The following is a 12681-nucleotide window of genomic DNA, read 5'->3' on the forward strand; positions in this document are numbered from 1 at the left end:
CATTTTGTTTGCGAGTGTTCGCTTTTCTGCTGTTAACACTAATGGCACATAAGCGCAAATAAAGGGCTGCATACGCCGAACTACGTCTTGCTTGGCGGTCAAAGGCATTTGACGTTCATTGGTGAGGGAAACGGCAGTTATAGTGCTAAACCACTACCAAAAAGACTACTAAAGCTGCGCCGGTTAAAATAGAAGCGCCCCATCCGGTTTTAAATCACAACTTTCTGTTTTGGCTATCTGTTCGGGTCCGTATGGGACTGCTTCTGGGTCCGGAACTGGACCACGGTCCGCCTGTTAGTGACCTCTGCTCTAGGGCATCCCAAATCCTCATTATCTTTTTCCATTCCATTACGGATCTTACTCAGATGGGAACTTTTTTTCCATTTTCAGCGATTACAGTACATTAATTTACATTCTTCATTCTATCAAGGTTACTACCAATATATGTATATGCATATGATGCATAAATAATGCTGTGATTTTTTCTTAAAGAAATTCTGTCTGCCATTCTGCCCGAAGAAGATGCCCTAATCCATTTCCTAAATAGCCTGAAATTGAAGTGATGCATTTCTATTGCATTATCACGAAGGGGCGGAGTTCAAAACAGTGAGCCTCGCTAGTTGCACGTCATCGAACCTAAAATCGTGCCTTGATTTAGCCAATTAAAGGGCGCCAACTGGACTCTGGCCCTGTATTAAACTAATTTCGTCCAATCGGCGTTCTGTTTCTGCTGTCTCTCAGAGAATGAGCAAATGGGATTGCGATGAATTAAAGCCCTTCCCTGTTCACCAGCGAATCGGAACGTTTCTGGGAGGCTCTCGAGACCGGAAGCTGTTGTTCAATCGAAACAGCTTGCGCTAGGTTCTGTTATACCGGTGTCGTACCGGGTGCGCTCGGGTGAGAAATAAGTGAATAAGTAAGCTAAATATTTTGTTTTATACCCAAAACTATAATATTATAGCTGGTAGTATATTTAAAATGTTGCGTTTAAGTGGCTTCTCTGTTGCTTTAGCTCTTGTACTTGTACCGAGCGGCAGTGATGCTTTGAAAGAGGGGGAATGTGAAGGTGAGTTTTTTCCCCTTAATTGCTGAATGTTAACCTAAACCGTTAACTAAATTAAACTGTTAGTTGCTGACATAAAGGGTTAACCCAAAGTATATTTAAGAATCACTGAAAACTTTGGGGGAGTCACACTGGCTTCTCGGTAATCGTGCATTTGTATAGGTATCGTTCACGTAGGCGTATAGCAATGATTTATTTCGTGACTGAATAATATTATATCAGTTAAATGGACGTGCGTGGTAAATTTTGTCAATAATAACTTGTGAAATCGCCGACTTTAGTCACATTGTGCCAGGTAATTCTGCCATTAGCATGCTATTTTGCTGGCTACCGGCTACCCAAGTGAGCGATGTGATGACATGTGTAGTAGTTCTGTCTTGGAGTGACACCCATGTATAGACGTATGCAGAGTCCGCCCGCTAGGGGAAACGAGTGTGTATTATTCCTACATTAGTTATACATTTTTTTTCTCTGCATTTGTAGTACATACAATTATTCCATAGGTCTTTCTTGATTAATCAAAACCGCGTATGAATTTGGGTTAAAGTCTGGTTGTCCAGTAGTTTCCTTCTTGAAAAGTTTGTATCCTCTTCTATAATTGAACACTTTAATAGAGGACAACCCAGAATAATCTTTTTCTTTTACTGTTCCAGTGTGTGTGAACTTCCTTAGCAGGTTTTATCAGTCTTTGAAAGACAGCGATGTTAAGTTTAACAGTGAATCCATAGAGAACGCCTTGGTCAAGACTTGCAATGATGCCAAGGGGAAGGAGAACCGGCTGGTGAGTCTTTTAGATGGGAATCCGGTGAAACTGCTAACACCTCGGAACTGTTACCGGTTAAAACGTGTCAGCCGCCGTGTCTTTTCAGTGTTACTACATTGGAGCAACAAATGACGCGGCAACCAAAATAACGAACGAAGTCTCCAAGCCGTTAAGCTATCATGTGCCTGTGGAGAAAATTTGTGAAAAGTTGAAGAAAAAGGACAGTCAGATATGTGAACTGAAATATGGTAAGTAATCTGAGAACCTCCTGTCTGTGACTGTTATATGCATATAATTCGGTTCTAATTATGCAAGTGTCTCCATTATAAAATAGTTGGTTATATTTAAGTAAACAAGTCATTTAATTAATCAAATTTATACATGTCCTTATATACAAGACATTAACTGGTAGTTATTCTATGTTTTGCTCCTATATATCTATCCATGGAACAGGAGCCTGTGTTAATTCAATAAAAACATGACTTGTATGTTCTTTATTTTATCATACATTCTTATCACGCTGTTCATTATTATAAATAGCCTGCATACTGGACTCATTGCATATATGCTTAAAATAATGATTATTTGCTGTATTTCCTCAGTTTGCTTTCTTGTGTAAGGGTTTATGCCACCTAAGAGAAACTTTTTACTGTTGACAGACAAACAAGTGGACCTGAGCTCAGTGGATCTAAAGAAACTGAAGGTGAAGGACTTGAAGAAGATCCTAGAGGAGTGGGGTGAGGCATGCAAAGGCTGCGTGGAGAAGTCAGACTTCATCCGCAAGATCAATGAACTGATGCCCAAGTACGCACCCAGTGCGGCAAAAGCACGGACAGACCTGTAACGACTACTCTGAAAGAGGGAGGGGGGCCAGAGGCTTCAAGGGTGGGGAGAGGGTTACCTTTTTTCCAGTGTGTGCTATGTGGACCACCCAATAGAATGGGATAGATTTTTTTATATATATGTATAATCATTTAAGTCTTCACTTCAAACCAAGAAGAGAGAAGATGAATTCATGAAAAATGAGCTCATTCTTCATTTATACTGGTCATGAATGCATACAATGTTATGAAATTTGGCTGAGAGTTTTTCATTAAAAATGGGAAAAGATTGTTGTTTGAAGCTATGATCATATTGATATGACTTACTGTTTCCTGAGTTATATCAGACTCCCAGTGTTTGCTGCATTAGGGGTGAGATTTTGCTAGTTTAAGACACTGCTTGTGATCTTAAACATTGCAGAAGTGTTACAACTTGCATGGCAACAAATTGAAACAATCTTGAGTATATCTGATGAATAAGGCCAGGCTTAATTCTCATATTTAGATGCTTTGTTTAGAACAAAGTAGCTTATAAAGGAGTGAGATGAACTGGTTGGTGGATTCTTTATTTATGATGCTCTGACAAACTTATAATGTATTTTAAAATAAGATTACAATACCACCTTTGCACTGCAGCATTGTCTTCAATATTTAATTTTGTGTGCATCTTGTGGAAGCAGGGGGCTCCGGTTTATGGTTAATTATCTTCATTAAAGCAACATTTGTGTATGCGATTTTGACGGATCTCACATATCCTATTCTCACATTGAACTGGGATCAATATTACATGGCAGACAAACATTAGTTTGATACTAATAAAATGTCCCAGTTCAGCTTTGCACAATAGGCACAATGTGCGTGTTCCTTGGGATGGTGTTTAATACTTTTAAACTGCTTTATCTGCTGAAATGGTCACCTTTTTAGCTGGTGAACCTGCTGTACACGATCGCAGTCCTTGTAATGAGTCCCTCATGCCCATACTGACTGAAATAGAAATGCCTTGATTCCTGTCCAAGTGCTGAGTCATCATAAATGATCCATTTAGTTTCAGAATTACCTGGCATCATGATTCTTAAGTTATTTAAATGCTGCTGGTATTCTTCCGATCAACTGTTTAATAAGGTTTGGTCGGGCTGTTGAATTATTAACTTGCACACAGCACCTAGGGGTAGAATGGGTAGTACCTTATTGGGTAGTACCATTGCCTTGGGTTTTGAGTTCCACCTCTGCTCTGTGTGACATGCAGTTAGGCTAATTGGTGTCTTTTAATTGCCTGCAATAGGAGGCTGATAGTTGGGCGTCAAATTATATAAAAGGATACATTTAAGTTATTAATAACAATTAATAATTTGTCAAAATTCATGTATGTTGAAAGCATGCATCCAGGGTTCAAGAACCACTGAAACACCAGTATGAATGACTAATTTTACTTATCCAATGAAAATGCATTACACTGATTTATAATTTTTTTTAGAAAGTATATGGGAAAACCTGGGGAAAAAAGGAAAAAAAAGGTTTGCTATAAATATTTCAATGTCGGTCCCACTCCAAATATTTCTTAGGTGTGACGTTATTTGTCTCATTTCAAATTTCTCATTTTTCTAAAAACACTCTGATCTCTTGTGTAAACTTATTTTTCAGTTCTTATTGGTATTAACTCAATAACGGTTACAGACGTAGCGAAAAGTCAGAAACTGGATTTAAAATATAAACAACGAAGTTTTTCCAATATTGGGCACACGTGAACTTAAGGCATTCGCTCATATCACTTAGATACAGCCAGTTTACTATCAAACAGGTAACAGGATTACACTTCGTACTGGCCCATTACTGTACATCGTCCAGCCCGAACTTGGACGTACGCTCCGTATGACGTCAGTCTCCACACGCTACGTCGAAACTAGCCCCTCCCACAGGCGAAGCGCGCACATTCCTTTTGTCCAAGATGGCGGCCTAGGTGCAGGCTCACTGATGCTAGCTAGAATGTTTTAAAATATATATTTTAAAATAAGCTCGAAAAAGCTTCTGATGTCGAAAACACGCGCTGCGGTTTGATCGTTTCTGCAGTTCAGTGCCGTTTACGGATATTAGTGGAATTGCATTCGGAGCGGGTTGTTTTTTTGCAGCCGCAAGAAAAAAGTTTGAGCATCATTTGAAGAAAAAAAAATGAAGAGGCAGGCCGAGCGGGACTCGAGTCCTGCTAGAGCTGTAGCTAAAAGGATGAGAGACAGGGATCGGGACCGAGATGGGAGTCGCCGAGAGGACGGCCCTCCTCCGCCGCTGGCCGTGCTGCTTGCTGAGAGCCGAAACTACCACAAGCACCAGGCTCGGAGTCGAAGCAGGGAGCGGGAGAAGCCCCGACTCAGGGAGGAACGCGGCAGCGGGGACCCTCACCACCGACAGCACCTCCACGACCTCGGATTGATCGGCCGGCCGCCCCTGCGAACCACAGCCGTACTACCCAAAAGTAAAGCGGCCGCGGAGCTGCTCAGCGCCCGGGGCGTCGGGGGCTTGGAGTACAAGACGCTACTTATCAGCAACCTGGGCTCACAGCTGTCCGACGAGCATGTGGAGGACGGGCTCTTCCACGAGTTCAAGAAGTTCGGCGACGTTAGCGTAAAGCTCTCCCACACTCCGGAACTCGGCCGGGTTGCCTACGTAAATTTCAGACATCCCGACAACGCGAAGGAGGCGAGGCACTCCAAAGCCAGGTTAGTCCTGTACGACCGGCCACTTAAAGTGGAGCCCCTGTACCTGAGACGCCGGAGCTGCACGCCGCCTGACGTCGGGTATATGCCTTTACACGGTGCTTACCAGTACAGACAGCGCTCCCTTTCGCCTGGGCCGGGAGTGAGTAACATTAGAGAGGGCAGGCTTCGGCATTACGCCGTCGAGGGACTTGGACTGAGCCGGGAGCGGGAGAGGTCTTTAGATTACTACACTATGCTGGACGAGAGGGGGCGGTCCTATCCGTACCAACTACCAGAAGAGGACTTGAAACCTGAGGATGACCAGAGAGCGACCAGGAACCTGTTCATAGGCAATCTGGACCACAACGTGTCAGAGGGAGAGCTGAGGAGGGGCTTTGACAAGTATGGCATTATTGAGGAGGTGGTGATCAAGCGGCCAGCTCGCGGGCAAGGTGGGGCATATGCCTTTCTGAAGTTCCAGAACCTGGACATGGCTCACCGGGCCAAGGTGGCCATGCAGGGCCGGGTCATCGGCGGCAATCCGGTGAAAATAGGCTACGGGAAGGCCAATCCCACCACACGGCTTTGGGTGGGGGGGCTTGGCCCCAGCACGTCTCTGGCGGCCCTGGCCCGTGAATTCGACCGCTTCGGCAGCATCAGGACCATTGACTACGTCAAGGGCGACAGCTTCGCCTACATCCAGTACGAGAGCTTGGACGCTGCGCAGGCTGCCTGTGCCCAGATGAGGGGTTTCCCCTTGGGAGGTCCCGAGCGGCGGCTGCGCGTGGACTTCGCCAAGGCAGAGGAAGTGCGCGGCTATCCTCCACAATACCAGTCGCCCGTGGTGCTGCCTGGGCACTACGAGACGGTCTCTGATGGATATGGCCGCCACCACAGCCTGGAGCGAGAACTCAGGGCCCGCGACCGCACGCCGACCCACGGGGTCTTTAGTGACCGCGAGAGGGGCCTGTCGGACAGGGACTGGACCAGCCCGCCCAAGGGGCTGGAGCGGAGGAACAGCTCGGAAGCCTTTGGCCGGGGCCGGGCCCGCAGCCGCAGCCGGGAGCGGTGGCCCCGTGAGCGGGAGGGCAAGGCTTGGGAGGAGCGGCGCAAGCGCAGAAGTGCCTCCAGTGACCGGCAGACAGAGGAGCGGGTGAGGCCCAAAGCCCGGGGCTCAGCCGCCGCCTCCCCCGATCACAGCCCCGACCGCTCCAGGGGGAGGTCCTCAGAACCTGGTGCGGAGCCCAAGGAACTGACTCCGGACAGCAGCCGTCACTCCAGCGAGGACCGGCTGGTGCGGGGAGGGGTGGAGGGAGACCGCAACCACCGGGTGGGGGAGAGTGAAGGGGAATCTCAGGGCAGCACCGAGCTTAAAGCAGATGGCAAGAAGCCGAGCACGCTGTCAGAGTATGCGCAGACGCTGACGCAGGTGTGGCAGGGCGCTCTGGTGCTCAAGAACAGTTGCTTCCTCACCAACATGCACATGCTGGAAGGGGGGGCTGCCTTCCTCAGCTCCCTTATGAGAGACAACAACGCCCAGGGTGGCAAGATCCTCCAGCTGAAGATCGCCCAGCGCCTGCGCCTAGACCAGCCCAAGCTGGATGAGGTGACTCGGCGCATTAAACTGGGCAGTCCAGATGCATACGCGGTGCTGCTGGCCGTGCAGGGCCCCGTCGAAAAGGACGCGCCCCCGCCGGAACCCGGCCTGCAAAGACGCCTGCTGCGCAACCTGGTTACATACCTCAGGAACAAGCAAGCCGCCGGCGTCATCGGGCTCCCCCTAGGGGGCGCCAAGGACCGTGAGATGAGTGGGATGCTGTATGCCTTCCCTCCTTGCGAATTCTCCCAGCAGTACCTCCAGGAGGCCCTGAGGACTTTGGGCAAGGTCGAGGAGGAGCATCTTGTGATTGTTATCGTCAGGGACTCTGTTTGAGAACCCAGCCTCTATCGGATGTAGTTTTTTTTTTTTTTTTTTTGTGCAGACATTTCCACTAAATAAGCTCATGGGTTTTTAGACTGAATGAAACTATCAAGCCTGTATCACTTCCATAAGGACTCCTGTGATGTATTGATGCTATGAGGTGTGGGCTTGTTCCTTCAAGGGAGATCGTGACACTGACCAGGCAGTTGTCTCCACTCAAGTCTTGATTACTAATATCAAGTTTCACTTTATTCGTTTTTTTTTCTTTTTTCATTATATTAACACTAATACATTTCAGTTGACTTTCATTGTTCCAAAAATGGAATTTTTATGCAGACTGAGTAGGGTTTTATTTCTGATTGTAGAAAAGGTGTTCCGTACCTGTACTGAGGTCAATCTTATATTTTATTAACATCATTCCAGAAATTAATGTACAATCTTTAAAAAACTTGTTTCAAGTATTGCATGCAGGAGGTTTTTGAATATTTTGGCAGACGATCCAGTTTAATGGATTCATATTGGACAAAAGTGTAAGCGATTACAGGGCTGTGGTTTTTAAAAAGCTGTTTTGTACTGTATCTCTACGTCTGTCTGTGCGTCAATGTTTTTAACTGTTGTCCTGTATTTTTTTAATTCTGTGTTTTTGTTCCTCTTCCACAAGATTATAGCAACCAGAATGTAACACTTAAGACTGCAGATCCCACTCATCTGGAAAGCAAACTGTTAATTTTATTTTTGTTGTTTTTTTTATTATTTAAACCGGAGAGGCAATTCAGTGTGAGGATAAGTCAGCATTAAACTACCTCTACAGTGCTTATGAAATGTTAGTCCTCAGTTATTATAAACACTATAGATAGGTTCTGTTCCTGTCCCTCCCAGAAACTTTCTAGTGCCGTGCCAGTAAGCCTAAATAGTCAGAGTGATTTATTATTCAAACACTATTGAATAAAGAAGAAAGAACACAGCATTTCTCCCACTTAGGAATTAAAATGTTTACCGAACCCTAAACAGACATGTGATCATCTTGGCCAGCAGAGGTCACTGTTTAGTATGCCTTTTGATTTTTTCTTTCTTTTTTTTAAATAAGGTTTTCCGTTCTCCACAATCTGATGTTTCCTCCGGCTGTTTTCCATGCTGTCCCATTGCCAGTTAAATAGCCAACATACTGAGGAAGATCGGAAGCGGTCAGAGAAGCTGAGGGTCCGTGCTGGCCTTTCAGGACTGAAGACGTGAAGTTTCTCCTGGTGCGATCTCTGCTGTAGTTGCTGCCAGCTGGCAGGTGGCGCTCTCTTCATTTACCAAGGGTTTCCGTACAATCCACCGTCCCCATATGCGTATTGCACAACACAGAGACTGCATCCTTGTTAACAACTGAGTAATGTTACGTTTGACATTTAGAAGAAATAAAAGGTCTTACACACTCTGTTTTTATATTTCAATTAGGTTTTTCTTTTGTATTTTAACTGTATGCTGTATGAAACTCAGTAAACATTTTAATGTTCCCATTTTTAATCCTTTTGCTGTTTATTTTGTCTAATTTTTTTCCTCCAGGTGGTATTTTAAACTTGGTGTGGTCACATAATGGGAGTTAGCAAAAGAATGTAAGGTTTTAATAGGCAATGAGCAGTAGGTCTGTCTCCATAGTTACCTGTTAGGATTCAGGTTGTAGTATCCAGGCAACTAGACCTAGCTGCTGTTGGTTACTGTAAAGAGACTGGGAGATGCTGTGCCTCTTAGGGCTTTGTTTTGGCAAAGTCGCGGCCACTAGGTGGCACTGTTAGGCACATTTCTGTTTTGCTGTCCTTTCCAGTGACTGTACGGAGGTTGTAACCAGACGGTACCTGAGCAGTACCTGACGGTACCGGTGTGGTGGAATTATGGTAAAATTTTACGGACAATTGTTCCCGAAAGCAATTTGTGGAAAGTTTAAATATAATCAGTAATGAGAATTGAATTTTGGGGTAGCCTTTTACAGAGCTCTGTGTTACGTTTGGGGAGCCTGTCTTCTGTATTCTCACATTCAGTTTGGGATACACCGGGAGGCTGCAATGCTGCCCTTTCTTTTGTGCTTTTCCTGCATTCCTGCAGCGTGGCCACATGATTTACTTTCCTCAGTGTCTCGTCCGAGGAACAGGTGCTCTGGGGAGGGTTGGTGCCCTCTGTGACTAATTTGCCTTTAAGGACACCACACTGGATTGGGACGATTATTATTTGTGTTTTTTTTTGGGGGGGTTGTTGTTCTGTGGATGTCAGGAATAAGTTCAGTGGGAGGGAAATGTCCTACTGTGGTCTGAAATGCTTAATCCTTCATTTTTCAGCTGTGTGCGGTTGTATGTAAAGTTTTATGATGATAAAAACTCAAAGTATATCAGCAATTCAGCATGTAATGGTGTCTTTTTCAGAGCTGAATGGAACAGGTTTGTATATCTTTATGGGAAATGTTATACCTAACAGTTTGTTTCTAACTAAATGCACCAAGACCTCCCCGAGAAAGTGTAGAAATTATTGTAATTTTTGTGATTTTTTTTTTTTTTTAAGGAACACTTTTTAAAATAATTATAGCTAGATGTAATACCTTACCAGATAACTAAAAAATTCTTTATAGACATTTGTGGCTATGAGGTCAGTGATGGTACAAATGAATTATTTTGGTTTTTGATAATGGTTTACCAGAAAGACACAAAGCTAAGGTCAGTAAATATGAGGTTATGGAAAGGTTTGTCACGGAATCGTTTGCCTCCATTAGGAAATCTGTCCAATGGTGTCTTTGACATGCAAATGAACATCAGCATGGCAACTGGGAAATGACCCTTGATGACAGGTGGCTTGCCCCACTTTGGTTATTTTTCCTGGGCCTGTTTGGTAGGTGTAGTGTTTTGTGAAAGTTCGCGCAGGTATGAAATTGCCTCTCTTATAGCCGTAGGCGTGAAAGACAGCCGTGGTTAAGCTCTGTTCTCGTTCCAGCTGGGTGTACCGCTTGTCATGCTTTGTTTCCTTCGCTATGGGGCGTTTCTTTAGCAGTAAATGTGTATGATGCCGTGTCGGTTAAGGACACAGACTTTTGACCTGAAGGAGTCTGCTTAATTTCCCAGGGGTGGCCCTGCTCTGCTGCCCTTCAGCATGGGTACTTAACTGAATCATTTAAAGAGATGCCATTGGGTAACCACTTCAGCGAAGCAGTGAGATAAATACTACATATATTACCTTTGTAGCTGTTTCTCTAGAGAATGTTCACTCCAGAGCCATGTGATTTAATGCGTTGTGTAAGTTTATGTGATTGGCCACTTTTTTGTGATGGGGCCAGATCATACATTTGTGAAAGAATCGCCATCATACCTTTAATGATCACGGTCAGGTTTAAATTCTCAGGGAGATCGTGCTCTTCTGGACAGGATCTTATCTGCCGGGGGGGGGAAGAACAGGATCCGGTCTTAGGATAAAAGTTACCATGGTTCCTGCAGAGGTCACACACATCTGCTTGAATTAACTGTAGTCACGTGGAGGTGGAGCTGCTGGTAACTAATTAAGGCTCGATGCTGATATTGGGGATGCAGGAGCTGAGCCTCCCTGTGATTGATGCAGTTTCCCCGTCCGTAAGGTGCGACCGGCTGTCATTTCCAAGGAAATGGAGGAGAGTTACGGCGATGAAAAATTCATGCGGAATCATCAAGTCTCTGGTGCCATCCATTAAAGAGGAATGTAGAGGGAACCTAGATGGTGCATTAGGCCCAAGCGGCATGGGCATGAAGTGGTGCGGAGGAATGAGTTTAGAGTCTGGATGCTGCGCTTCCTTGCATGACTGTTTTGGAAAGGCTGAGGCGCCCACAGAGAGAAGAGTGCGGAAAATACCTCTGGCGCGGATGACCCAACTCCATAGTGAGCCAGCAGATGTTGGTTGAGAGGGGAAGGCGACAGTGATGGCTGGAGTCAGCTTCCTCTCTCACTCCCCCCTGGGCTTTGCTCGTCAGTTGGATACTTCCAGTCTCAGCTAATGTCGAGCTTAGGGTATTTTCAAGGGACCGTAAAGGATGGACCCAATGCTTCATAATAAAGAGAAGTCTTGGCTTCTTTTCAGTTTTTTAGTTAAGTGTGAAGTGTTAGAGCTGTTTTCGTCTGATTGAAAAATGCCAATTATTTCCTAGGACGTGCAGAAATTTTACAGAAAACAATGAAATAAACACAATGTTTAACTTCATTCCAAGTTCTAAATTAACTGGCTCTCAAAAGAATGTGAGTTACATTTCTTAGGAATAAAAATTCTGGATTTAAACAAAATGAGAGCACTTACAGTCCTGAAATTCACCCACAGATGCTGCAAGGACCCTCATTTAGTTATTATAATGATTTTTCTGTACCGCACATCTGGTTTAGCCTGAGATGTGGAAGAGGCTGAGTTGGCATTGCCGGTATGAGCTTGGTGTATTGTCATTGTCCTTGTCACACAGGGTGGCAAAGAATATTACTTTTCTGGTAACAGCTGCAGAGTCTAACAAGTTGGCTCGGATTCTTTGCAGAATTTGGGGGGAGGGTGGGACTCCATCGATTTGGATGTTATATTTTTATTTATTGAATTTCTTCTGATGGCCAGTGTGATGAGTCCCTTTGCAAATGCTTGTCTTGTCAATTAAAACAGACATTAAGCAGCTGAAATATAAAATATAACATTTCCCTGTGCTTTTCTACAGGGAGTACAAAGGGACAAATGTGAAAAATCAGGATGTGTTTCAATTGTCATCCACCAAAAAGAGAAAAAGTAACAAAAAATTCTATGGCTTTGAGTATCTCGCTTTATGTGAAAATACTTGTCACTAGCCATGTTTAATTCATCATAATATTACAATCGTGTTTTTTTCAAATCCTGGTTACATAGCAAAACAGAGCTGTGTTTTTCTCTTAAGTAGTCTTTTTTAACGGGTTGCTAATTTAAATTGATATACTTGGGGGGAAAAAATAAAGCACTAACATTTTTGGACTGGACAGACTGAGTCAGTAATGGGAGGAATGTGCTCACATCTACGAATTGTGCTTCTGCTGTCTGAGAGCAAGGTTTGTGCATGCAGGTTAATCACACGTGTTGAGTCAGATTGCCCTGTGCTGAACACACGATTGCGGTTTCATGTTTGCGCTGCTAATATAATTGTTGGTGTTTATTCTATGCAGCTATGAGACCTAAGCTCTGTTTCATAGCCTTCGTTATTATGCTGTTTTTCATCATTATTAACTAAAATGTAATATATTTTTAATGAAATGTTTTAGCACATATTCATTAAAAACTATCTAATCTATCACTAAGCACTGTACATTCATACATAAATGCTGTATGTAGTACAGAACAAGGTGCTTAATTATAAGTTTTTACTTACAAGATAGTTGTATAAATGAAATGAAATATAAATGAGAATGAAATATAACAATCGCAAGCT

General features: G+C 44.1%; 2 protein-coding genes across 2 annotated transcripts; both read left to right on the forward strand.

Moving 5' to 3' along the window:
- The first annotated feature begins 817 nt into the window (after nt 1-817).
- Nucleotides 818-2937, forward strand: manf (mesencephalic astrocyte-derived neurotrophic factor). The gene is made up of 4 exons (XM_023811281.2): nt 818-1066; nt 1717-1844; nt 1933-2074; nt 2486-2937. The coding sequence occupies exons 1-4, from the start codon at nt 979-981 to the stop codon at nt 2668-2670; spliced, it is 543 nt and encodes a 180-aa protein (XP_023667049.1). The 5' UTR covers nt 818-978; the 3' UTR covers nt 2671-2937.
- A 1647-nt stretch (nt 2938-4584) lies between these two features.
- Nucleotides 4585-8770, forward strand: rbm15b (RNA binding motif protein 15B). Its single transcript, XM_023811272.2, has one exon. It carries the CDS (start codon nt 4814-4816, stop codon nt 7268-7270), a length of 2457 nt encoding a protein of 818 aa, XP_023667040.1. The 5' UTR covers nt 4585-4813; the 3' UTR covers nt 7271-8770.
- Nucleotides 8771-12681: the final 3911 nt, after the last annotated feature.

Source organism: Paramormyrops kingsleyae, chromosome 8 (genome assembly GCF_048594095.1).
Source record: "Paramormyrops kingsleyae isolate MSU_618 chromosome 8, PKINGS_0.4, whole genome shotgun sequence".
NCBI classification, from domain to species: domain Eukaryota; kingdom Metazoa; phylum Chordata; class Actinopteri; order Osteoglossiformes; family Mormyridae; genus Paramormyrops; species Paramormyrops kingsleyae.

What these genes read in the sequence shown, in the direction of transcription:
- rbm15b (XM_023811272.2), top strand. Translation starts at nt 4,814, where the DNA reads ATGAAGAGGCAGGCCGAGCGGGACTCGAGTCCTGCTAGAGCTGTAGCT.
- manf (XM_023811281.2), top strand. Translation starts at nt 979, where the DNA reads ATGTTGCGTTTAAGTGGCTTCTCTGTTGCTTTAGCTCTTGTACTTGTA. An exon ending in GAAAGAGGGGGAATGTGAAG is followed by an intron (nt 1,067 to 1,716) that starts GTGAGTTTTTTC and finishes TTACTGTTCCAG; the next exon opens with TGTGTGTGAACTTCCTTAGC. An exon ending in GATATGTGAACTGAAATATG is followed by an intron (nt 2,075 to 2,485) that starts GTAAGTAATCTG and finishes TACTGTTGACAG; the next exon opens with ACAAACAAGTGGACCTGAGC.